A 27,207-nucleotide genomic window follows, 5' to 3' on the forward strand; every position below is an offset into this window, starting at 1 on the left:
TATTTATTAAGTATCTTCTAAGTGGTGCTATTCTAAGCCCTGGTAACAAGAAGTGAACAAAAGACAAAATTGCAACCTTGTGGGGCTTCCATTCTTGTGGGCAAGAGAGGTAAGGATACGTGTGGAGATAAAACAAAAGGGGACAATAGGAAGCATGTGGGGGGAAGGCATGTGGTTAAGAGTTGAAATTTTAGGTAGAATGGCTGGGGTGCTGCACCTTATTGAAAAGATGGCAATGGGAAAGTAAGGGAGCACACCCTCCCTGGCCAAAGAGCGTTGTAGGCAAGAGGAAGGCCTGAGGCTAGAGGCCGGCATGGCTGGAGCAGAACTAGTGAGCCCAGAGCAGTCAAAGCCATGCCGTGAACTTTGGCTTTTCCTCCGAGCAAGGTGGACAGCTGCTGGAGGAGTCTGAGCAGATGAGAACTATGATCTGACTTACTCTGGCTCCAGTGATGAAAACACAAAGTTGTAGGGGACAAGGGAAGGCGTGGTACCAGCTGAATGCTATCACAGTAGCACAGGCGGGGTTGGTGGTGAGTGGGGAAAGCGTGATGATGGGGAAACAGTGAGGAGGGGTCAGTTGAGGCACCTTTTAAATTCCAGCACCCACTGGAATTGTTGCCGGGTGCGGTGACTGAGCCTCACGCCTCCTCCCGCTCTTCACAGTACTTTGTGTCTCTGTTTCCAGAGCCTTCCAAGGAGTGGGGGTGAGGGCTGAGCCAGTTCTCCGCTCCACACTCTTCTGCAGGCACTTGGGTTTACCTTGCTCCTTGTGTTCACCATTTACTGCTCTTCACTCGTCAGTTCTCACAACAGAATTCTTATCTCTTGCCTGTTGTTTTTCTTAAAGGGCTGGACCTTAATTTTTGTCAACTTTCATATTAGGTTTAGAGAGGACGTGGAGATAAACAGATGTGTCCCAGCTGCCATGTTGACTGGAAACCCCTGTGTCTGTTACCTGAGAAAGCTCAACACAGGAGTGCCTGGTGTCCTCGGTTTTCTTCCCTGCACTTGACAGAACTGAAGTTAAGGGCTCGCTTCGGCAGCACACGTACCTTAGAACAGAAGTAAAAATTGTGTCTAACTTATTTTAACACCCAGTGAGAAGGATATTTAGAGCACCAACCTTGTATCTGGTGTCCAGAGCTTCTTGTTTTGATTGGCTGTTTTAATCATTCCGAAGATTGAAAACTGACTTAAAAATGTTCAAAGCTCACACACTCAGAATTATGGCATAAATGTGACAGTCGTTAGAGGGGATACTAATTGCATTCTCTCAACTCTTAATTATCTGAGCATAGCTTATCTTTTGCCTGGGTTATTAACTGTAGTCCAAAAGCCCTGAGGCATGAGCGAGCTCAGTACCTTCAGGAGACAGAATGAAGACTGTTCTGGCCAGTGAAGCTTGAGGAGGAGGAAGCACGGCGGCGGGGGGGGGGGGGGGGGGGGGGGGGCACGGGGGGGCACGCCCCGCCCCACAGGAACTTGTTCCACGTGGACCGGGAGCCGGTTGGGCTGTTGGGTGGTGAGCAGAAGAGAGGCATGAGGAGATCTAACTGCCAGTCCTAGAGGTCACCTTGGATTCCCATGGAGAGCAGATTGAGGAGGGGGAGGAGGGAAGCAGGTGGTCGGTGGTCCAGGCAGAGAGGATGGCTGTGTGTGCTCAGGAGGAGCACCGGACAGAGGGAAGTGGTAGACTCCGGGTGTGCTCCGAAGGTCCAGCCAGCAGGACTTGCTGGTGGCCAAGGTTTTGGGGGAGGAAGGGCAGAAACTGAGGGAGAGGATGAGGTCTGCGCAACTGCTGACGTTTACCAAGCAAGGAAGACTAGGGACGAGGTGTTCAGAGTTAGGCGGGGGTTGAGAGTTTGGGCTTCAGGTCTGAAATGTTTAGGAGACTCTAAGTGAAGATGGTAGGTGGGTACTTGGGATAGGTTAAGGCAAGAGATAAAATTTGGGAGGCATTTGCATGTAAATTTATAGCACTTTTTATCTTCTGCCTATTAATAATTTGTAAGCATTTTCATTCCCCCCCTTTAACCTTTACAGATCTAGTTCATGTTGTTACTTCTACTCTATAGAACCAGAACGTGGAGACTCAGGCGAGTAGTTTGCCTACTTCCGCTCAGTGCTGGCAGAGCCAGGATTTGAATCCGGGTTTTTGATCTGAGTACATTTCCCATTCTGTTAAAGCTGGTTAAAGGTGGCTCCTGTCTCTTGATATCCCACTACCACTCTGCTCCCAAGGTTGCCATAGTCTCTAGGAATCCCCCCTTGGGAGAGACAACCTTTTCTTGAAACTGAAATCTAATATTTCTTACAGCTTTTGTGTATCTCCTCCTTAAGGTGGTCATTTTCTCAAAACTCCCATTCTTGGATAAGCAGTTTTACAGGGCTTGCCTCTACCACCAGTTTGGAGTAAATACTGTCCCCACATACTTTATTCCAGAAATGTCTGCCAAACCCCCATCTTAAGACATACTCCTAGCGTAAAGCTGTATTTTTCAGGAATCCCTTCCTATCCAGGATCAACTCATTATAAAACACTGTCCCCATTTCCTTCTTTAATCAGTCCTCTGGCCAGGCTCTCATGGCCTTGGTTAAAATTCTATCAAGAATTTGAGCAGATATGAAAGGAAGTATTGAGCCCTCAACTTTGAGCATTCTCCTGATTCCTCTGGCTAGCTGTGACAGAGCCAGCAAAGAGGGAAGCCGAGGGACAGTGAGGACAGTGGGCTGGTTTGGAACATTCACGTGCAGCAGGCACAGCTGGTGGCGTCTGTGAGGAGCCATACGACCCAGCCCTTAGTGTGGGGTCCAGGGAGGAACAGCAGGAGGTCTAGAACAGCTGGATGTTGGCGAATGAGACGTCATGAACAGGATGGAGAAGGCAGTCCACAGCCTCAGCTGTGGTCGTCTGTCATTGTCATGAAAGGAGCTGATGGAGGTTCAGTAGTATGTGAATCTTCAGGACATGTGTCGCACCATGATCCCTGCATTGATTTGTTTGCCTTTTGGCCCAGACACATGCCAGAGTAAGAGCAGTGTTAGCTGGGCTTCTTTTCACTATTTTCAGGCAGGATCGTTTGGAAATTGTATCTTTTCCTTTGTAGGAAGGAAGCTGACATGTGTATTCTGTATGAGAAAATGTAAAGATCATTTGATTTAATGTACCTTTATGCCCATTTCTGTTTTCCTCCTGCATGTAGAGCATTGTATTTGTTATCTTTGGTGTTCAGAGAGCAAAATGTAACCCTGCACATGGCCTGATTTTTGTCCTTTGTTAGTAAACTTTTACAGAGCTGTTGTTATTTTAGCAAGGATTCTTTCAGTATACATGTAGTGTGTTGATCGTATTTCTACCCCTGTTGCTTCCCATAATTTCCTCTCTGACAATTAGAGGAGCCTTCAAAATCTAGTTTCACAGAACCTGAGTGTCTATCCTGCTCGAGCCTGATCAGTTTTAAGGTGGTGGGGTAATAAGTAGCTAAATGAAACAAATGTGTGGTGGAGGCTGTACCGTAGTAGCATGCTGTGTGTTGTAACCGAGCTCACGGAGAAGATTGAAGAGGACAGAGCGGGCAGTGAGCTGCGGCAGGAGTGTCAGCACCGAGTAGTCAGTTGGGAATCCGCACCAGTGCCGTGCGATAAGCAGACAGTGAGGTAGCTGATACGAGAAGGCCCACGAAGAATCAGAGTGTTGGAGCCGGAGCTGTTAGAAATGCGACAGCCTCAGCAAACAGTGTTGCCTTCTGTGACCTCCGGAGTGGAGGAGTACTAAGCCGAGAGCCACGTGGGGAAGGAGAAGTATTTCACGAAGGCAGAGGAGGCAGGATTCGCTCACAGCACACTCTTTAGATAAGGGAATTCCAATAGTCTTCTAATGAGAAATTCAAAGAATGTTAATGAAGTACAGCCTTCCTTTGGGTCTTTGGGAAGCCTGTTATATGTCTCCTCACTAAATGCCACTGAGTCAGCGCCCCCTCCCCGCCACCCCCCCCCCCCAAGAGCTGGGTCTTGAATCAAGAAGCTCTAGAGCAGTGCATTCTTTACTAAAATTGCAAAATACGAATTTGTTGTACTTGTTTACAAAAGAAGGACAGTTTTATTTAGTCTGTTTTCATCTCAGTTGGGGAGAAGTTTTAAAACCCTGAAGTTTTGTTCTCTTTCCCAAGTATTCTAGATTTGTAGATGCCTTAGAAGGACTTGGCAGAGTGATGCTGCATGGGGCAAAAGAGAGTAGAACGTGGTTCTGGAATGTTCTTTATGTTTTCTCATCATAGTCTTCATCAGTAGAGTTGAAGATAGAAAAAGACGTTCACATATAATGTGATTGGAGTCATGTTTAAAACAAGAGTTTTTATTAAAATCAAAATTACGTATTTAAGTCTCTTGAACTTTGGTATGTATAAGTTCTATATGAAGGGAACTCATCCAAGGCAGACATTTTTATCTTGAGCTTTGTGTTTTCTGATGGTTACTGCATTTATTAGAAGGACACGGGCACCTGGGTGGCTCGGTTGAGTGTCTGACTTCAGCTTCGGTCTTGATCTCGTGGTTCATGGGTTCGAGCCCTGCATCGGGCTCTGTGCTGACAGCTCACAGCCTGGAGCCTGCTTCAGATTCTGTGTCTCCCTTTCTCTCTGCCCCTCCCCTGCTCATGTGCTGTTGCTGTCCGTCTGTCTGTCTCTCTCTCTCTCTCAAAAATAAACATTTAAAAATTTTTTTAAAAAAGGCAAGCAGATTTCCCCCTTTAAAAAAAAAAAATTAACAGAAATTATGTTAGCCTAGGGAGTTCCCAAGTTGAGTATCCTTGCAGTGTACAGGCAAACCAAATTATTATATTTCCAGATTTCCTCCTACTTTTGCTGCCATTCACAACGAGGGAGGAAAAGTGGACTCCTTTGATGTGGGGGGGGGGGGGGGGGAAGCAATATATCACTTCCCTGAAAGAACATTTCTCAGTCTCTCATGTGAAAAAGGATTAGCACCTCCAACAAAGGTCCTGTAGATCACAGAATTGGGCAGCAATACCAAATAGTATTCCTGAGGAGAGGAAAAACTGTATTTGAGCAAGAGTGTTTGTCCTGGCAAACAGAAGCTTTTTAATAACTGCAAATCTGAGATAATGGCCTGCGCTCCTCGGAATCTCCCCCTAAATCCTCAGACAGCCAGTTTAAACAGAGCAAAGCCAACCTTTGTTTTAAAATAGAAGTATAGTCTTATCAAAATACAGTGTTTTCATGGACTGGTTCAGAGTATCTTTGGTTCATAAGGATCACGTATTTACAGATAAAATGGTTTGCAAGAGTCCTCTGTGACCCTCGCCTGTCAGCAGCAGTTCTGTTACAAAGCCACTCGCTTCTCTATTTTGCGTTAATAAAAGTTACTCATCAACTTGCTGAATTAACGTATTAAGATTTTGGTTGAGTGTGTATTAGAAGAAAAAAAAAACTACCCTGACTTCCCAACACATCACAGAATCCTTGTACGGTTGGGAGAAAGAGGCTGTGGGAAGTAAGAACATGTCAATTCTTGAGTGGCAGAAAAGCTGAGAGGAAAGTTCGTTGGTTAAACAAGCTTTGGTTAAAAACTTTGCTTTTTCCGGGTCTTAATTTATTTCCTTTTTCTGGATTCTGTTTTCTAATACCGAGAGAATGAAAACACTCTGATTGAAAATAATAATAATAGTACCTTGTACACATGTAGCACTTGAGGCCGCCTAAAATCCTCTCTGCCAGACTGAAGCTTCAAAGTCTGGATGTCTTTGGCTCCCTACTTTGCTTGATCCTGCCTGAATGAAAGATTCTAAGTGGGAGGGGAGAAGGAGGCCGAAGGAGCTAACAGTGTGAGCCCCAGAACAAGGTGTAGGATGCCAAGTGACCCTTCAGAATTTTGGTCTGAAAACAAATTCTGGGAACTCTTAGTTTAATGCTAGAAATCAGGATTATTTTATCCACATGGACCCCTTAATTGTAAGAAGATTTTATTTCATTTACTTTCTTAAGAACAAATTTTGGTCTTGGGTCGCTAGCTAGTAACCCTCTGACCTTTCAGTAAATATCCAACTAAAGCTTTGAAATTAGGGTGTTTAGTGTTTTATGGCCCAGAATAAAAATCTCCAATTCTGTTTCCAAATAGTGTAGCCTCAACACATTTTATTAAGCTCTTGACACATTGAGCCGTGTGTATTTTGTAAAGTTCCTATGGTTATTGTTTTACAATAGCTGCTTCCAGAAGCATTGTAAGGGTTTCAATTAATCAGCCCTTTGTGTGCTTCAGACTATGCAAATTTATCACATCAAACCATTCAACTGCTCATGGGAAAGCCGTGTAAAAACTGTATTGTCTTCTAGCGCCTCCTCTCATTTAGAGTGATGTTTTAATAAGAAAGCTAATCAAGTTTTCTTATGCATTATTTATCTGTTAAGATGTAAGGAAGAGCCAAATTAAAATTATGTCAACTGGGATATGGCAGGAGATGTGATAGATCTGGAAGTGATTCAACGGCAAAACAAAGCTAATATGATTCAACAGTTTTTGTCTCCTCCCCTCCCCCTGGGGATTATTTAAGGTGGTGGTGTGAAAAATAAAAGAAGGTCAATTCAGTAACTGGAAAGGAGGGAAGGAAGAAAGGAGGAACCACCTGTGTTAGCCTTTATGTTTCGATTTAAAGATTCACATTTCTGACTATACAAAGGCTTATCGAGATGAGTTTATTCAAAGCAAAAACGCGTTTTACTCGATACAAGTGGTCAAACTGGAAAGCACATCCCCGCGGCTCACCCCCCCCTTTCATCACTTAGTAAACCGTTTCGCTCTGGAAGTCTGCAGCCCGGGGCCTGTGAGTTGTAAAGTTGGTAGGGGACACCATCCTGATGATGTCCGATGATCTCAACAGCCCAGCCGAGTGAGCTCCTTTTCGGCCCCTTCATCCAGTTAGTGCCACAGCTACTGCTCCTTCTATTCATTAGGCTGGTCTCCTCTGCTTTGCTAGTTTGCTTCCTGCTGAGAGTAATTAGGTTTCTTATATAATAATAATTCCTTGTGTTTAGATGCTGCCTTTCTCTAAGGACCTTAAAGTACCTCTCAGACATTAGTTCATCTGGTCTTCTAACACAATTGCCTCATGAGATAGGTGCTAATTGTTCCCATTACAAAGACCAGACAACCAAGGCTCACCAGAAAGTGGTGCTTTCCCTCCCACAGGAACACTGTATTGCTTGAACCTCAGGGAGTCAAAGGAAGGTCCCCTGATTCCTTGATATTCTGCCTTGATCTGAGACTCCAGGGGGTGATGAGCCCTTTGCGGATGGAACCCTCTCCTCCCCGCCTCCCCAAGTCTGCGAACCTCATTAATACCAAGTAATACCATTACTTCTCTACAAAACACCAACACTTTTCTTACACTGGGACAGATAAAGAAAAATCACAGCAGCACTTCACCCCTCCTTAGTGCTGAGAGCGTTAAACTCTGCACAATAAATAGCTTATCTAAGAGGTGAGTACGCACAGAAGGTCAAAGTAGATCATTTTAGCCTCTGATTAGTATTATTTCAGCAGAACCCACTGCCCAATGTACTCTGCATCATTTAGAACATGAGAATGTCTCCAGCTGAATTGTATAAATGTTTTCGTTTTCAATATTCAGTCACTGAAATCTGTACAGGACACCTGTCAGGTGGGGTTGAGTCCTGAGCCCCCTCCTGCCACCTCTGACACAGCCCTCATCCGGAACATATGCTTGGTAACTGAGGGACAGGATCCTCTTTCCTCCCTCAGGAAAGGAAGGGTCCTAAGATACCAGCCTCAGAGTGGCCTACATCATCCAAAAGTGCTTACACGAGACAGTAGACTTACTAATAAAAGTTAAAGCAAGGGGGACCTGGGTGGCTCAGTTGAGTGTCTGACTCTTCATTTTGCCTCAGGTCGTGGTGCCAGGGTTGTGGGATCGAGCCCCACTTCCATGCACATGCTCCCCACCCCCCTCTCTGTCAAATCAAAAAATATTTTTTTTAATTAAAACAGTGAAGCAGACTGTGATGTTCAAGTGAGACCTGGTTATCAACAAAATAGAAAATGATTTGTTAGTCTGTTCTCAACACACTGAAGTCACATCAAAAAGAGCCCTCAGGGCGCCTGAGTCACTCAGTGGGTTAAGTGTCCGATTCTCAATTTCGGCTCAAGCCACGATCTCATGGTTTGTGAGTTCAAGCCCCACATTGGGCTCTGTGCTGATGGTTCGGAGTCTGTGATTCTCTCTCTCTCTCAAAATAAAAAAAAAAAATAAAAAAAAAAAATGCAGCTCTTGAACTAAAAATGTCATTACACTTTTCTCCTGCCAGTTCTATTCCCTTCCCTGTCTTGACATGGTACTAGAATGCTTTTGTTTTTCCTTATCTTTTGTTTTATCTTTTATTTTTTTCTATTTGAATTAAGAATGGTCCATTACACTAAAACTAGTTTTTAAAAAAAGAAGCCAAAAATGACTTGTGAACAAGTCATTTGCTGTTTATAATTAGAAATACTTTCTAATAATGATTCATTGGATTAACTCAACTTTCGTGGGGCAAACCTATTCTTAAAATGATTTATATGTTGTTCTGCAAGGCTACGGAAATAGAAATAACAAATTGGCGTAAGATCCTCCAGTGCTTAGGGGGTGGCACACAGACAGCTGTGACAGTGGGTCCCCAGGTTTGCCGTTCCTGCGTGGCTTGGGGGTCAGACTTGTGGGTTTAGACTCCCTAACTTCTTCACCTTTACATTTGAAATTAATATTGATGTTGATGGAATAATACATCACCGATGGGGTATCTGTGGAACCGTTGTGCTCTGACATTGTGTTCTAGTCTCTCCCTGTTACCTATTTTCAGCTCCTAAAAGGTCTGGAGTGTAGGCTGGGGTCTACTTCCCAGTTGGCCCCTGTAAGTCCATTACACATTCCGGGCCCTGTTAAACTGGTGCATTTGCATTTCGCTGCCAGGAGGTTGCGCTATAAACAATGGGGTTAAGACACCAGCGTGAGCCAGGGGATGAAATTTTATTTTAAAATCTGAAATGCTGTGTAAGCATTTAAGGTAGGAATCGGTAATTGTTTCAACAACAGCTTCCATTAGATATGGTTTATTTGTAGTCCATCGTCTTTTCAAGGATCCAGGGGAGTGTTAACACACTGGAGCGGACTGCATATCATTTACATTTTTAAACTAGCATTAAGGGAAAGTGACCACAACTTCTTAAGAGTTCTAAATGTTGGGAGAAATTTTATGCCTGCATCCTCAGAGAAAATAGTTTTAATGTTTCATTTGAAAATAAGACCAGAAACCTTCCTTTGCTTTGATGAAGGATTGGAATAATTCTGAAACTGAGAAGTACCTTTTTAAAAAAAAGAAAAGTCTGGTTCTAAGCCTGCGAGCTCTCTTCTCCCCGCCCCTAATGAATTCCGTAAAATACAAACTTTTAAAAATCATCTGTCTCATTTGAGATTCAAGATCATCAAATTCTGTCTAAATATTTTGTTTTAACTTCTAAGCTCATTATGGTTTCTTTGTGTTAACTTGTATTAAAATCTGTCAGCTATGACTGGTCTCATAAGCACAGTCAGCGGACCAGAATAAGTTAATTATTTACTTGTGTCACTAGTGCTCTTCATCTAATGAAATGCACAGCTGTGTTAGATCTGCAGTTGGATGTGTAGCTTCCATTGTTCCGCGAGTCAGCAGAGGGTAGAAGCCCCAGTGATGGAGAGCCCTCAGTTCTTTCTGCTGTTCTGGCTTTCTGTGTCGATTTCATGGATCTTTTATCATTCACTTTCACACAAAACAAACAACACAGGGCTGTCTGCTATGGGAACCATCTTGGCATATAAAAGGGTTTTCAGAGCCTAAAGTAATTTTAAGTTAGCTAAGATTTAATTTTTGGCTTACAGGTGCCCTTGATTTGGATGTGGCCAAAGCAGTTCCTATAATGGGATGGAAAAAAAAAAAACCCAAAGTTACTTACATGTATTTTTAAATGCAGGGTCAAAAAGGGGCTGATATAATTACTTCCCAAAAAGGAAAACCGGTACTACATTTTAATCGGGTTTCAAGCAAAGTTATTAGAGATTCAGATTTCAGGGGAAGGAGCATTGCTTTTGTTTTCATAGCTAAGTTAAGTTGGCTTGATTAACCGTGTCAACTAAAACTAAAAATACCAAAATGCAAATCACCTCTCTCCTCACCCTCCCCCCCATTATAAGTATTCCCTGCTTCCTCCGGAGCTGCTCTACCTCCTGCCCCTCACTCCCACCTCCTCATGTTGCCGGGGGTGGGGGGGGGGGCAGTGGACTCCGGCTCCCCCCTGTGAACTGCTACTGAAGGGTGCCGAGGTCTTCCTTTGGTTTTGTTTTGAAGGGATATAGCCAAACCCTCCACCTCCTCACCAGCCAAAGTGACATTCTCTCCAGAGCACATCCCAGGACCGGCCTCTGCAGGAACTGCCATTTTTAACATTTTGTTCGCTGCTACACAATGTTGTTGTCGGTGCACCTAGATTTACAATTTGATCTCTTTCAGAGTAGATTTCCCAGTAGCCCAAGGGTTTGTCAGATAATTTCAGTGTGGGCAAGATGGATTTTTGAAGGGAAGGAAGAAGGGGTCACACACTCTGCTTGATTTAAATTCTAAGACCTCGTAGTTGAATTTGAAATAAACTGAACTGAATGATTGTTCCTGTTCTTCATGTAGGAAAGCATACGTTCTTTATAATAAACAGTACAGTTTCAACCAAAAAGCCAATTATGGTACCTACGTGCTCTAGAATTCAATACCACGAACCTAATTACCATATTGTAGGCAGCCGCTGGAAATCGGGATATTAATAACCAATACTGAAAGCACATGGCTTTCTTTTTCTTTAGACTTTAGCTTTTGGTGATTAGGACACATCACAAAAATTTTATTTCAGAATAGTTGGAGTAATTATGTAGAAATCAAACAGGAATGAAGAATTTCTTGGAGAGCAGTTTCTGTGCAGTAGGTGCACATACTTGATAACTTTATATACAAGGGAAAGGGAATTTTATCTTAGTAAGTGTGAAAGGACTTTATTTCTCCACCCAATGCCATTGTACACTAGTTTTCCAATTTCAAATCGTGTAGGTTGTGGTTAACAATCTAAAAGATGCCCCATCCCTCCTACCAAGAAAATGAAATCAGAGGAATTAAGCAACAAAATCCCCTACAGGTTGGAATAATATGAAGAGAGTAATAAAATAATGTAAGAGACCATCAGTAGTGTGCATAGAACTGGTAGGTTTTTGTTCTGTTTTCATTCTTAGAATTACGTTTCTAATTCCAGTCTTTTCTTCCAAGAATAATCTGGCATTTAATTTTCTTGTTCAACTTTACAGCTTCAATCAAAGATCATTTTCCTAATGTGTTGTAGGTGGTAGGAATTAAAATTCCTTAGGGCAGTTTAGGCTCAGCCAGGGAAGCCCTGGCAAAAACTAGCCCATCAGCCAGTGCTCTGGGTGCCCTATTAGCAAGTCAGCCTCACACGGATCCTCCTTATCACAGTTTTTTAAAACCAAATGTGAACACATCTGTCAGACAGGTAGTTCTGTGTTTGGTGGAGGAGTCGGATTCCTGTGATTTGGCGGCGGGAGGTAGCAGATCGCAGACTAGCTGACCAGGAGCGAAATCGAAATCGCTGTTGACTTGAAGCTTCAGGGGCGGAGGCGGGGCCGGGGCCCAGCGGAGTTGTCGCACTTGGGTCTCCGTGGCGGGAGAGGTTGGGCGAGCAGCCTGACAGCACCAGCGGGTGTCACGCCAGCAGGCCAGTCCACAGGCTGCGACGCTCTCTGCGAGGACGGCCGTTTTCAAATTGTATCATCTGGCAAGATGGTGGGAAATGGCTCTTGTGACTCTTGATGGAGACCATGCAGAAGGCTGTAGAGATAGCGGTGGGGAGCTGCCAGTTAAGCACTGCAGTCTTCTTTTCTGCTGATGTGCTTTACATGGCATGAGATCTTCTCTCCCCCAGGTGTTTGTGGCTTGATCGTCCCTCAGGAAGACATGCCGTTTTGTGATTCTGGCATTTGTCCGGACATCATCATGAACCCACATGGCTTCCCATCACGAATGACGGTCAGTACGCTTTTCAGAGGTACTGCTTTTTAGGAAGAAGGCAGGAGTGGGTTCGTAGGGAGTGTTGGCCGTGAGAGCCTGAAAGTTATTTTTAGAAAGAGCCCTTTGACCCTTTTGCCAAATGAAGAGGTTCCTAGCTCCTGACAGTGCTAGGTTACCCTCCTCTAGAGAGGGAGTGCAAAGCATGCCGGCCCTTCCTTCAAGAGCAGTCTTCTGGGGGATGCACGTGCCCCTCAGCAAAAAGAACCTCTTGTGTTAACCTTACTGTATCTCCCTTCCATGGTTATTGTTTTGCAATCCTGGCTCCACCACTTACCGGCTGTGCAGCTTGGGAAAGCTGCTCAGCCTCTCTGTGCTTCATTCCCTCATGTGTACATTGAGGGAAAGAACAGTGCCGATCTCGTGGGGCTTTTGGGGGCATAAACTTGGATCCCACGCGTCAGGCTTTTCCAAGCGTCACACGTGAGAGAGTGGTAACTATTCACTGCCATTTCACAGCTGTTTGGGGAAGTAGGCCACAGCTAAACAGACAGAATTCCTATACCCCAGGAAGCTGCCCACTAAGGCTGTTTGACCCCACAGGTGGGAAAGCTGATCGAGCTGCTGGCCGGCAAGGCCGGGGTGCTGGACGGCAGGTTCCACTACGGCACTGCGTTTGGAGGCAGTAAAGTGAAGGACGTGTGTGAAGACCTCGTCCGCCATGGTTATAACTACTTGGGGAAAGACTATGTTACATCTGGCATCACAGGGTAAGTGTGTTTTTAGACATTTTAAAGAAAAGCGTGATTTTATTAGAGTAAGAGGTAAGAGCCCTTGTGGTACACCTTAGGATAAGTTTTACTCTTTTAAGAAATCGGACACAAGAAAATCTGAATTTGTGATGGAGGGGTTAGCTTAAAGCCACAGTGGTAATCGTTTTGCAATATATGAGTGGATCAGATCAACATGCTGCTCATTTTAAACTTGCTCACAGTAGAAGTCAGTTATATCTCAGTAAAACCGTGCTGGGGGGAGGAAATCCAAATCAGAAAACTGACAAGTTAAGGAGTGCTGTTCTTACTGGTGAGGCTATCATTTTAAAAGTAGAAGAGAGTTCATTTACCAAAATAGGATATCGATACAACTTTTAATTGTATATAATGTAAAATCCCATAACCACTGAACTTCCTCTGCGTTAACAGGATGAATATCAGGTAATTAGTGCTCTGACAGTGCTCTGATAATTAGTGCTCTGAGTCCTAGCATTTGTGTATTCGTTCACGATGTGTGCTAGGTACTAGGTATATAATGGGAAACAAAATAAACACGGTCCTTTAACTAGGGAGCCAACCACTAAAATTTGTGACTAGACTTACTGCAAAAATATGACAAAAAGACTTATGCAAAAAATTGACCAGAAACTGTGCAGATCCAATGAATGGATTTGATGGGCCTTCTAAACATCATTTTACTAACAGATTTGGATGGGTTATGCTCTGCTTCTGATAGATTACTTCAGGTTCTGTCTACACCGTCTTCCCCTACGCCCCAGCTAGCGTTTTCATGTGTTTGCCATTCATCTCAAGAGGCAGAGTTTGAGAAACATTAGTTGAGCTTATTAGTTGAAAGTTCTCCAAAGGGCTTGCGAATACATTCACCCACCAGCTTCACCCCTCGCCACATCCTTGAGATAACCAGGAGGGAGAATTGCGCACGGCTCTCTTCATTTGGGGATGGGGTGGCATTAGGTGACAGAGTTCCATAAATTCTGCCACGAGCAACCATGCTGTGGAGGATTGGAACCTTGACTCTCAGAGCTGGAAAGAACCTTGGTCTGACCCCCTTGTTGGACAACTAGGAAGACTGAGGTAAAGAGGTCATGTTATTACTGGGTGACAGAGCTGGGACAGGAGTGGTGTCTCCGGACACCCCATCCATTGTGCCCTGCACCCCACTTACCTGGCTGTCCTTAAGCCAGTGCGGTGGCCAGACAGCTAGAAAAGCCTATGGCGCTGAAAGTGGTGGAAGACAAGCCAAGCAGGAGGGACCAAGAGCTTTGATGGAACCTCTGCCGCACAGCTCGCTGCCTTTGCTCTTCCCACTCGCACATCGTGCTGTGGCCCAACGTACGGGGTTCAAGACGGGCCAGCGTGGCAGGGAGCGCCCTGGATCTGCCTCAGCCCGTTCCGCAGCTCTGATAAACCTCTCAGACCCTCTGTGCCTGTTTCTTCATTTTAAAAATAAGCCCCCTTTCTTCTGAGGACGTTCTGGGACGGTTCACATTGTTCAGAGGCTTTAATCCCCTGCCTGCTATTGCTCCAAACTACAGAAAAAAGGTTTCTCCTGTCAAAGCACTGAAATATTCACTGTCCTTTACAACTTTCACTATAGTTTTTCAAAGGATGCATCGAGTCAGCTGTATTGTAACAGACGTTTATTGAGCACCAGTTATGTGCCAGACAGGGTTAGTAGTGCTGGAGCCACAGTGGCAGAGGAGACCAAGTGCTTATCCTGAGGAGTTTACTTCAGGTGGGGAAGACAGGCAATAATCAGGGAAATACTAAACGTGGATTATAATACCAAGTGGTAATCCGTGCTCTGAAGAAGCAAAGCCAAGGTAAGCGTTGAGATAGCATAGGGGCACGGTGATGGGGTAGGAGCAGGACTCCTCTTTAGATAAGGTAGTGAGGGAAAGGAAAGTCTTTGAGGAGGTGAGATGCTTGACAGCCATGTGAATACCTGGTGGAAGAATGTTTTAGGCAGAGGAAAGAGTAAATGCGAAGGCCCCGAGGCAGACAGGCTTCCTACATTTGAGGAGCAATGAAGAGGCCGGTGTTACTGGAGTGGAATGCGCAATGGGGAAAGGCAACAGGAGATGAGTCAGAGGTGGGCAAGAACCAGATTATGTTAGACCTTATTGCTGTGTTACACAATTTGGATGATACAGATTAGTGCTGAGATTTACACTTCAGAAGGAATCACTCTGGTTTGTCTGTGAAAAGAAGATCGTTAAGGGATATGAGCAGAAGCAGGGACTGTGTGCAAGAGTCCAGGCAAGAAAAGGCAGTAGCCTGATGAGGGCGAGGACAGTGAAGGAGGGACCTTCCTCTACATACTTTTTCATAGTCTGTTTAAGGTTTTATTTCTTAATTAAACAGTGTGTCTTCTAACGTATCCATGGTGTTTTTATATTTCCAGATCTTGCCTTTTCATTCAGTGCACAATGAAAATCATTGTCTGCCACTCATTCATAAACCTGGTCTGAAGCAAGGCCCTGCCATTGAGGGGTCCTGGAAAAGGCTGTCTGTTGTTAGCCCAAACTTGGTCTCTTAGCCCAAAACTCTGACCTTTTCTTTCAGCGAGCCCTTAGAAGCGTACATCTATTTTGGCCCCGTGTACTATCAGAAACTGAAGCACATGGTGCTGGATAAGATGCATGCCCGGGCGCGGGGCCCACGAGCTGTTCTTACCAGGTAAGAGAAAAGCATTCACAAAAAGAATTTCTAATGCAGTCGAGTCTACCTTGCATTGCCCAGATATAGCAATAAGCTGAGTCCGTGAAGTTTCTGTTTCCCTGAGATGTCAAAATTTGGAGTGCTGGGCATCAGCAAAAGTCATATCTGTCTGGTTAGCATGAAAAAATAGCAGCCGATTAAAACTCGTTTCATAGGCACAAGAGCAGACCCATTGAAGGTCTTGCCAGTAGTCGCCTAACATGCTCATTGACCTTGTACCTGTTTGCAAACGTGGTTCTCATTCAAAAAGGTTCATATGTAAGAACGTAGACACACTTACACATCATAGATACACACGTGGATACTCCTGTGGGCTGCCATGTGTACACAGAAAACACATACGTACTTTGTTTGGGAGCCCAAGCCACAACTCATTTCTTAAAATTTCTGTTATTGGAGCATAAGGCACCTGTACTTGCCTGCTCATTCGAATAAGCTCCAGGAGGTCCACCTGTGCCCCATTCGCCAGCGCATCCTCAGTTCCAAGCACAGTGCCTGCGTGTTGATGAATGGGTATAATTGTTGGGAAGAAATTGCAGGTACTGTTTCACGTGTTCTTAGTGCTTGGTTCTTAGTATCACGTTGCTTGTACTATATCACGTGTACTTAGTACTAGTTGGAGAAGCATAGTCCAGGGCAGTAGTTCTCAACCACAAGCAAGTTTACCTCCGGGGGAGAGTTGACAATGTCTGAAGACATCTTGGAATGTCACAACCAGATGGGACAGGGGGCAAACTACTGGCATCCAGTGGGTGGCGGCCAGGAATAATGCTACATACCTAGCAATGCACAGGGCAGCTCCCACCACAAAGAATTACCCAGTTCAGCATGGTTCTCATGCCAACATCGAGGAATCCTGGGCCAGGAGAGGGAACACAGGCCTTGAAGCCAGAGAGACATGGACGTAAACTCGACTCCACCCTGTGGTTCTGCCACAAGCCTCAGACACATCACTTAGCTTCTCGCAGCTTCAGTTTTTCTCCTACGTGAAGTGGCGACACTAATGCCCATTTCACGGCATGCTGGTGAATGTCAGAGGTTTGAATATAGAATATATGTATAGTGCCCATCGATGGGGGATGCTCAGGAAATATCCAGTTCCCTGCCTGCCTTCACTGATCACGGCATAGATGTTACAATAGGGACAGGACCGGCGATGAAACAACTGGTATGTGAGTTTACTTTTATAGACCAAGGGAGGGGGGTGGAGGGCTAAATCCCATGATGCAGTTGCATATGGCTGTTGAAATGATAGACACTTGTGCTCAAAATTACAGAAGGGGGAAGAGAAGTTGAGATTCTCAGGACACCAATGATCCCAGCAGTGAGACCCTGCTTGGGTTGGGTGTATCTCTCCCCTGAGTGCAGTCCCTCCAGAGCCTTCATTTCAGTTATAACATCTAAGATCGATTCCAGAATAACAAGTGTCAAAACGGTTTTTGCTTCGTTGTGTAAAAAACTTACTACTTTAGTACTTTAGTGCATTCTGTGGGAAGACTGCCAACAGTGCATTTACCCATTCCTAGTCCCTTATCTCACTTCTGGGTTCTGCTCATGTATGATCCGGCCACCTTCACTTGTCCAGTGGTCAGGGAGAGAGGGACCCTCCTACCCCAGGTGTTCTGTCAGCAGGTAAAGACGTACATAAGGAAGTTTCTACTAATGGTGTGTTCATGTAGACTATTTGTTTCATTTAGACTTACTGTTTGTCAGTTTTTTATATGTAAATTGTCTTTCAACAAATAATCTACAACTCAAGTCTAGTTCCTAATGTAACCTTTAGCAACAACATAAGGTAAAATTTGAGCACATGTTGGCCCCGCTCTGTTTACCTTTCTCTTTGGAAAATCGGTGGCAACGGTAAAAAGTAAAAGATGCTGTGGGATAGAGCAAACAAGGTTTGTGGTCCACTCCTGCTCAAGGAGTGTCACCCCGAAATCAGCCAGCCAGGGAGATAGCTCACTTTTTCTTTTTTAGACATTGTGGCGTCACTACCTGGGTGGGGTTGCCTGTGTGGTTTCAGAATCCCCCAGTTGTATCTCTGAGTCCTAGATTCTTAACTTTTTCAAAGTATTCTCAAGCACGGCAGATACATCAGCCCCAGGGAATCCATTCAGGGGACTCCTAGCTCCCAGCTGAAGTGCCCCCTCTAAGGAGGAATAGTGTGTTTTCATACCTGAAGGGGACACACAGGACTTTCCCTGTCTCTGGGGAACTTCCCTTCTGGCTCAGGCACTCTGTCCTCCCAGATGATTCCTCGTCTAGTCCAAATTTTATAAAACTCCATTTGCTTCTTTCCATGTTTGTTTCTTAATAACCTGGAGCCGCTTCTCCCTGGAGTCCTGGCAGGAACTACTGGGGACCCAGGTTTCTTCCACAGTCTGTTCTGCTTAGTTTCTCCACTTGAAATAACAGAACTGAAATATCCCTGAAAATACTCAAAAGACCATCTTACTGACTTGAGGACTGTGCTATCCTAACAATAGTGATACCGCGATGGTAGTAGGAATGATAGCTCTGCTGCTTTATATGATTATATATTAGCTTATTATGTCATATAATATTACACAATTATTTTTTATTATCACTCAATTGTAATAACGGTAGCAATCACTAGTATTACATCTCCTCTCATTTAAGGCTCTTTGGGAGCCTTAAATTTTACATTTTGCAAATGCGGCTGAGAGGCGAGCTAAGCCCCCAACTCCAGGTCACCGTCTAGTTAGTGATTTGCACCCAGGCGAACCCTCCTCTGAAGCCGTGTGCTTTCCGCCAGCGTGTGATGCGGCCCCTCTGTTTGTTTAACGTAAAAATGACACGTTTGTCTAACTTGTTTCAAAGGCAGCCCACCGAAGGTCGATCTCGTGATGGCGGTTTGCGTCTTGGAGAGATGGAACGTGACTGTTTAATCGGTTATGGAGCCAGTATGCTTTTACTAGAGAGACTAATGATTTCAAGTGATGCCTTTGAGGTGGATGTCTGTGGGCAGTGTGGACTTCTGGGGTATTCTGGCTGGTAAGTGGATACCATATGTCTCTCACACCCCTTGCCTCTTAAATCACAGCTCAAGAAGTGACCCTAGAGCACACCCACATATTCTCCAACCTTCCCCATCCATGCATTCCTAGAATTGGGGATTTTATATGTACCTGTTTAGTTTGTCTACCTCATGTTCTGCTTTCTACACCACTAGAGGTTAAGTACCCAAGGAGTATAGACTTTGTTTTCTTCTTAATGTTATCTCGAACACTTTTTTTTTAAGTTTGCTTATTATTTTTTTTTCAGAGAGAGAGAGAGTTGGGGGTGGGGGGCACACAGAGGGAGAGAGAGAATCCCATGCAGGCTCCACACTGTCAGTGCAGAGCCAATGTGGAGCTCAAACTCACGAACTGTGAGATCGTGACCTGAGCTGAAATCAAGAGTCGGTTGCTACTCAGGTACCCCTCAGACACCTTTTATAACACTATTCACCTCTAAAAAATCCTAGCAGATTCACTGTTAGTTATGAGAATTATAGCATTTTATAACTAGAAACTTTTTTTTATTTTCTTAAGATTTATTTATTTTTGAGAGAGCGCAAGCTGGGAAGGGGCAGAGAGAGGAGGGGAGGACAGAAGATTCGAAGCGAGCTCCGTACTGACAGCAGCGAGCTCCACGTGGGACTTGAACTCGTGAGCCATGAGGTCAGGACCTGAGCCAAAGTCAGATGCTCAGCCGACCGAGCCACCCCGGTGCCCCTGTAACTAGAAACTTTAGAGAACGTGTGTTGAACAGCCTTATTCAACCTTAGGCCCAAAGAGCCGTGTGTGTTGTTCCACATTATATGGCAAATTGGGGACAGGCAGGACCAGGACCTGGTACCCTGACACCTGTTTGTGTGCTCTCTGCGTAGCAAACTGCTACACACTTGGGACTGAATTCCGTGATGGCAGCAACGAGGTCTGTCTCACTCATTCATTCAACAGCTTGAGGCTGCTAAGTGCCAGATACTCTCTGGGCCCCAGAATATGGGGGTGAATAAGACCAGTGAATGGCTGCTCACAGGGAACTTATCTCCTAGTTCCTTCTAACTGCATTCTCTCTTGTTTATACCTCCTGCAGCCTGGGGTCTGGTGGTTGCTTAGTGAAAAACAATTGCTAAATGATAACTAACCCTGCATATGGAGGGTAGCGAATAGATAAAGTATGTAAATCATGAAATTTGTCATTTCTGTGCAGAGTTGAGGACACAAAGTCCAGCTTAAAAGATGAAACTATGTATTTTTTGGTCTTTCCTCTTCATAAATGTTCCACTCTCCTGCCAAGGAACAACTGGTCTGCTTCGGGCCAATCCTGACCCGGAGCCCCGACTTACCTTGTAGGCAGGAGAGCCCGTAGCTTGCCGGTCTTGGCTTGCTTTTCTGTCAGAGATGAGGTCTCACGAGGTCCAAAGCAGGTGCTGCAGGAACAGGAGACAGTCTTTACTCCTTTTTTTTTTTTTTTAATTTTATTTATTTATTTTTGAGACAGAGAGAGACACAGCATGAACGGGGGAGGGTCAGAGAGAGGGAGACACAGAATCCGAAACAGGCTCCAGGCTCTGAGCGGTCAGCACAGAGCCCAACACGGGGCTCGAACTCACGGACCGCGAGATCATGACCTGAGCCGAAGTCGGCTGCTTAACCGACTGAGCCACCCGGGCACCCCAGAGACAGTCTTTACTCCCTTGTCACCCCTCACCTGCACTCCCAGAGCCCCTTTTCCCTAGGGAGGCGCCGTCCCCTGGGAGATAGAATTGGGCCCAAGTGAGTTCCAGGGATACCTGGGCCACCTTTGCTCCACTGAGTCTCCCCTAAAAGCAGGGACTTCTTGCTATCCTAAGCCTCCAGTCTCTTTGTTATTCTGAATAAAGCCAATCAAGAGTCAGAGTGAGGGGCATCTTAGGACGTAGTGTATACCTTGCTAGATTAATGACAAAACCTTTTAGCTAGTTATTTTATGGTTTTTGGTGTAGAGAAGTTGATGAGACTTGTCTGTGAAGAAATCACTTCATTTAAAAACAGACACAGGAGGTGGTCGTTTGCAGCTCTTTCCTTTCCTGAGGGTGCAGAAATGGGTGACATTATTAATCTAAGCATAAGCCTGGCTCTTTCTTATATTGGTGACTCGGGGTGGGGCGGGGTGGGGCGTCTCAATTCTGAGACGTCTGTTCGTCTTCTGAAATGCATATTGAATTTGCTTTTTATTGTCCTGGCTGTGTAACAACAGCCACACAAATGTGGTAGGAAGCTCCCTGGGACCAATTCCACTATGCTGAAATCTTCCAATTTGGCACAAGGATTTTTATGTAATTTACTTTGAAAAAATGGTACAGAAGAGTCACTTTATTAACAATAGGGATCACGAAACTTCAAAAAGAATTTCCAGGGCGCCTGGGTGGCTCATTCGGTTAGGCATCCAACTCTTGATTTCGGCTCAGATCATGATCTTGTGGTTCATAGGATCAAGCCCTGTGTCGGGCTCTGCAGTGACAGTGTGCGGCCTGCTTGGGATTTTCTTTCTCCCTCTCCCTCTGCCCCTCCCCTGCTCACTCATTTGATCTCTCAAAGTAAACTTAAAAAAAAAAATGTCCTTTCCTTTTCCATCCTCTCTGCTTTTTTTCCTGTGCCCACCACCTAAGACAGAAAGAGAGCAGTAGACTAGATTCACTCACAGACTTTGAAAACCTTCCTGTCTCTTTCACTGAATATTCAGGGAAACTAATGAAAGCAATTATTGATCTCAATATTATTCTGTTTAATTCTTCTTTCCTGCTTCATTTCTGTCTCATCTAGACATCATGTGATGGCAGTGCCTGATTTCGAAGCTCAGGTGTTCCTTGTGTATTTTAATAGCAATCCTTTGAAAAGGGGCTAAATCAGGTTACACGCCTTAAGGTCTTTCCTGTAATTAAACAGACCTGGATATGCTGTGTGTCTGATTTTGAGTGGCCTGCTTGTCCCCTTGTTGCCAACAGAAAAAAATCCTACCCCAGTGTGGTCGTCTAGCAGCCTCCGCGTGTGCCGCGCTCTGGCAGAGGAGCATAATGATGCCGTGGCTTTGCCATCATTACCTGCCCGTGCGTGCGGGCTGTGCGGGCTGTGCGGGAGGGGGCACGGCGTGTGTGGGAGGCAGTCGTTCTTTAATGAACAGCACAATGAAGGCTGAGTAATTAGAGCAGTTCAGAACCTCGAAACTGGCCTTTTGTCAGTGATTTGCACATTAGTAAGGCATTGCTATGGGGATGTTTACAGCAAGACTGTTGTTCTGCAGAAGACACGAAGGGCATAAGTCACAAAAGAGAGGTCTGGAAGGAAAACAGAAAAAAGAAAATCCCTATTAAGATAATTAGCTCATAGAGGACATTTTACTGGACAGCGATTTCTCCTGTGAAGCCACAGCCACCTCCTCCTTTTGCCACCTTTGCCCTAAGAAGTGAGTTTACGTAACTGTTGTTTGTGTCAAGTTTCTTCCTTTTGAAATTGTTCAGACACAGGGTAAGGTAATATAATAGCTTTTAATTTATATATGTGTATAAATATATGCATTTATATATGTACATACATACATGCATAGGAGCATTTTAAGTGATGGAGAAATATTTAATAATAAAAAAGATTAGTGGGCTTTCTGGGTTATGAACCAGCAAGTATGGAAGTTCTGAACAGATAAGCCTGGGTTGAAGTCACAGAGTGACCTAGAATCAGCAAGAAGTTGCTGCAGTTAAATCCATTTCTCCAATTTAATTAAAGCATCCACATGATGCCTGAATAAATGAGGTCAGCCAGGCACATTAAAAACATAGTTCTTAAACAGTAATGTATTGGGGCGCCTGAGTGGCTCAGTTAAGTGTTCGACTCTTGGTTTCAGCTCAGGTCATGATTTCGCGGCTTCGTGGGTTCAAGCCCCACATGAGGGGCAACGCAGAGCCTGCTTGGGGTTTTCTCTCTCTCCCTCTCTCTTTGCCCCTCCCCAACTTGTGCTGTTTCTGTCTCAAAATAAATAAACTTAAAAAAAAAATGTATTAAGGAGGTCTTTAGAAAAAAAAACGTTGTTACATATGACTTTGGGGGCTTCATATATTTCCTGAAACCCATCCGATGACCTCCTTGGGACCAGGCTGTTGAGCAAACTTCTTTTTTGACTCCGGAGTGTGTCCTGAACACCTTTATAGTTCAACAAATATGAGTGTGCATCATCACGATTAATGACTGCCCAGCATTCTTCTGTGTAAATGTCCTGTAACTACAAACCAGTTCCCTCTTGGACAGTCTCCTGCTTTGTGCTGTTACAAACCGTGAACGTTCTCATGCGCTCATCTTTGCCACTTGGCGATGAATCAAATAATATGCACGTTTACACTTTTACTCGTATCGCCTTACTGCCTTCCACTATGGCCCTTCCTGCTCACGATGGAGTCCCCTCCAGTTCCTAGTCAGCACTGAATCCTCTAAGCCTCAGTCCATATTCATCTCTTGCGCTCACTTACGCACTCTGTTGACTGCCCCAGACCCTTGAGGTACAGGATGAAGTCCTGTGTTCATCTGAAACCGCAGAAGATAGTTCACTTTCTTCCTGGGGACTCTTCATCATTTGTAGCCATTGATTTAAAACCTAGGTTTAGTGAACTAGCTCTTCCTGAAGGAAGAGAAAAGACAACCCTCCTTGGCATAGCAGGCATGTTGATTAGGAGCACGGGCTGTTGTAGGGATCAATTGGGAATACGTGCACACAGGGAGAGAACGTTGTAAGTGCAGTAGCTTCTCCTACTGATAGAACCAAACTTGAAGAGCACTGGAAAAATAAATCGCATTTGATTGGACACCACATTCCATATGAAAGTCTTATCTTCCCCATCACACTTCAAGTGTCTCAGGGACAGATCAAATTGTAATTGTTGAGCATCTTGCCGTGAATAGTACAGTAATAGATTTTTATCAAATACATGGAGATTGAATCGATTTAAAAAGCTTTCCACAATGCCAAAGTCTAAATCTGAGTAACTTCGAGATGGCTCAGATTTCTGGGCCTCATTCAAAATAAGTAAATAGGCAGATGTTTTGCATCTTAAGGAGAATGGTCTAGAAGCATGGTAGTAACTGATTAAAATTGCATGCTTTTAAAACTGCAGGAGTGATACTTGTTTTGGTTTTTTCTTTTGTTTCCTCGGATGCTGCTTTTCGGGAGGTGGGGTGCGGGGGCGCATGTCTGCACATATTTGATAGCAGGACTGAACCCTGACAAACAGAATAGAACTGATGGGATGGTGGTAGACTTTTGTAGAGAAACTTTGCACTTCTACACGCAGGCCTTGGTTTCTGAGTCCCCGTCCCTCTAACACATGCGGACTTGGGTTTCAGGTGCCACTACTGCAAGTCCTCGTGCCACGTGTCCTCCCTCCGCATCCCGTATGCCTGCAAGCTACTCTTCCAGGAGCTGCAGTCCATGAACATCATCCCCCGGCTGAAACTGTCCAAATATAACGAGTGAGGATGGAAACGGTGATTACTTAAAGAGAACAATCGCTATGTCTGACACAGTGGAAAGCAGAGGGGATTGAGGATCCTGCTCCTGTGAACAATTCCTTTGAATGTTCTCCCTCAAAAAAAAAACAAAAAAACAAAAACAGATGGAGAGGCTTTCTTACACTGAAGACTGACTCCGCGGCCTTGGGCCCTGGGAAGGACACCACCAGTATGGACTGGGATGCAGTCTCTTCGTTCCTGTACTGAATTTGATTCACAAGTGGACGTGACCTAAAAGATAAACTTTTATTTATGTTCTGGTATCTTGAAATCAACTCATTAGACTTTCCTCCTTAAAAAGAACATTTTGGGTTAATGTTCCCCACAGTGCCTTCCCGGCTAACAGAACTCAAGACTCTATGACACCTGTAGGATCTGAAGTCTGTTGGAACAGTTGGCATGGCCTCTGTCGAGAGGGCTGATTAGGAACAGTGTGTGAAGGGAGAGGACGAGCGTGAAGGGGGGAAGGTCGAGAGCAGCGGATGAAGGGACGGCTCTCTTACCTGCTGTTGTGGGCATCTCCCCAACTATTGAGTCTTGCCTTTAGATGCCCACACATTTTCATCTTGGTGAAATGTAATAAATGTATTCCTACCATCTTAAACTTACCAAGGAGGTCCCCTTCTCTTATGGACCCAAATGCTCTTCTTTTGAACCTCCATGATCATACTATGCAACAATATTTGTTGAACCCCTGAAAATAAGCCCATGGGTGCTTTGTGATTCATTTGTGCCTTCCATTCCTGCCAGGATGTTAGCCGTCCATTTTCTTTTTAATCTGACAACCTTCTTCACCCTTATTTCCTTCCAATCTGTTCTGAATCTCTCTGCCCTGAAGGCAGGTAAACAAGGATTGTTTATAAAATAAGTCAGAAAAGCTTTCAGTAATGGTCTAGGGCTCCATCCGTGGCATGTCACACTGAAGATGTTTCATAGAATGTTAGTAGGTACCATGTGCCAATAAGAAACAAGTGTCAGATAAGGTTGGGAAACTGGATGTAAGTTAAACGTATCCAGAACTTTTTCAGAGCCTTTACCAAGCTCTCGGACTCTCCAAAGGAGGGATGTGCCAGGAGCCAGGCTAGTCACTGACTTGAGAACCCAGCCTGAACAGCACTTCGTCTGCTTCACAATGAAAAGCTCTAATTCTGGTGTAAAAGTCCTAGAGGCTTTACAGTCAAAGCAGAATGGATGAGGGACACACAGTAGGTGAGTGGGCCTTCTCAGCCCTCACCACATGTCTCCAGTCATTTCAGGGGCTCCATAGGTGTTACAGGGGCAGAGAACTTTGAATGCTGGGTCGTTGGTTTCCTTTCTAGTTCTTAAAATTGACAGTGCCTAAAGATTGCTGTGCTAGATGCTGTTATGCGCCGCGGTAAGAAACCCGAATTGTACCTTGTGGGCTGTTTAAGGGGTTTTCTAGAGTGATTTTGACCATTTCCCATGATGGGACAACTCCACTTACCAACTTCGCCGGGAACACAGTTGCCCTCCAGTGTGTGGCACACCATTTTGGGGAACACTCGGGGCCGGTGTGGGAAGAGCCCCTGTGTGCTTGGTACAGGCCCGAGCACGCCATTTATCATTCTGTGCCTGCCATGTGTGAGGCAAGGTACTGAGGATAAAAAGAGGGCAGGCGACGGCCTCCACCTGGTGCTCAGAAACCAGTGAAGGAGGCGGAGACTTCAGCCCTGCAGTCAGTGCTGGGAGTTAACCCCAGCAGTGCTGAGGGTGTTCCTGAGGCAAGATGATCACCTGTGCTTTGGAGACTTGAAAACACTTGACAAATGTGAGTATTCCCTTTATACAGCCAAAGAAACTGAGGCACCAAGTGGCTGAGTCCCCCAGCGCCCCACCTCTAATGGGGGAATAGGATGGGCCTTGGGACCAGGCTTCCTGACTCTGAGCGCATTGTTTGGGATTCATCTGTGATTCTGATTTTCAGTCACCAAATGGGACATTTTATTCAAGTGCCACTGAATGGTTGTATTTCTTAAACATCTTTTTTCCCCCAAAACAATTCCAGGCAATTCTGATCATTCTGAGGGCAATCGCCTATCCTTTTAGGAAATTCTCTGTTCTCTAACAAAGATCCAGAAAGTGTGGGTTCCAAACAGAGACCTCCTTAGAGGAAAAAAACTGTGTCAGGTTGATATTTCAAAAACCAGCAGATTCTACACTTGAATAGGTGTTTGACTCTGCGAAATACTGTAATTGAAAGTGGTCAGAATTGCTGAGTTAGTCCTGCTGGAGTTCTGTTTCTTACAGCTATTCGTAAGTTCCTTGTTTTAACAACTACCAATTAGATTTCTATTTCCGGTAATGACAGAGTAAACTTTGACAGGCCACCCTCAAAGCCTGTTTTCCCTCGAGGCTTTGCCATGTTGGAAGGGGCACAAGGATGAGGGGCTGAAAACCACATGAGAGCCACTAAGAGGCTGCAGCCCTGACCTGAGCTTTCGCAGAGTCCAAGAGCTGGAGAGACGAAGCTGTGAGCTCAGAGTTGCCAGGACGCCAGAACAAGAAAGGCCAAGATCCTAAATAGAAAGCAAGCTCATTGAGGTGAGCCCAAACTTCTGTACCACTTTTCCCCTTGTATTAGTCTATTTAGACTGTCACAACAGAACACCACAGACTGGGTGGCTTACACATTTATTTTCTTGCAGTTCTGGAGGCTTAAGTCCAAGATCAAGGTGCTGACAGGTTGGGTTTCTGGTGAGGACTCTGTTCTTTCCTGGCCACAGACGGTCACTTTCCCACTGTGTCCTCTGGTATGTGCTAAGAGAACAAGTGAGCCCTGATGTCTCTTCCACTCCTTGAAAGAATGCCCGTCCTGTCAAATTAGGGCTCTTGTGACCTCATTTAACATTAATTGCCACCCTAAAGGCTCTATCTCCAAACAGTTACATGGGAATTTGGGGCTTCCACATATGAATTTGCAGGAGGGGGACACAGTTCAGTCTGTAATACCCCTCAAGTCATTTGCCAACTCATAATGCACAGGTTGAAATGCTAGCAGTATGTGTTCAAGCTGAATGTGCC

At 44.9% G+C, this 27,207-nt stretch overlaps 1 protein-coding gene across 3 annotated transcripts in view; it reads left to right on the forward strand.

The window, feature by feature from the left end:
* Window positions 1-24,773, forward strand: part of POLR3B (RNA polymerase III subunit B) — a 102,417-nt gene extending 77,644 nt beyond the window's left edge. For all 3 annotated transcript variants that reach the window (XM_007096459.3, XM_042993086.1, XM_042993087.1), the window contains 5 exons: window positions 12,025-12,128; window positions 12,711-12,877; window positions 15,467-15,580; window positions 18,464-18,637; window positions 24,001-24,773. In XM_007096459.3, the coding sequence (XP_007096521.1) occupies window positions 12,025-12,128; window positions 12,711-12,877; window positions 15,467-15,580; window positions 18,464-18,637; window positions 24,001-24,130 (689 nt within the window). In that variant the 3' untranslated portion in view covers window positions 24,131-24,773. The remainder of the gene's footprint in view (window positions 1-12,024; window positions 12,129-12,710; window positions 12,878-15,466; window positions 15,581-18,463; window positions 18,638-24,000) is intronic.
* Window positions 24,774-27,207: the final 2,434 nt, after the last annotated feature.

This window comes from Panthera tigris, chromosome B4 (genome assembly GCF_018350195.1).
Source record: "Panthera tigris isolate Pti1 chromosome B4, P.tigris_Pti1_mat1.1, whole genome shotgun sequence".
NCBI lineage: Eukaryota > Metazoa > Chordata > Mammalia > Carnivora > Felidae > Panthera > Panthera tigris.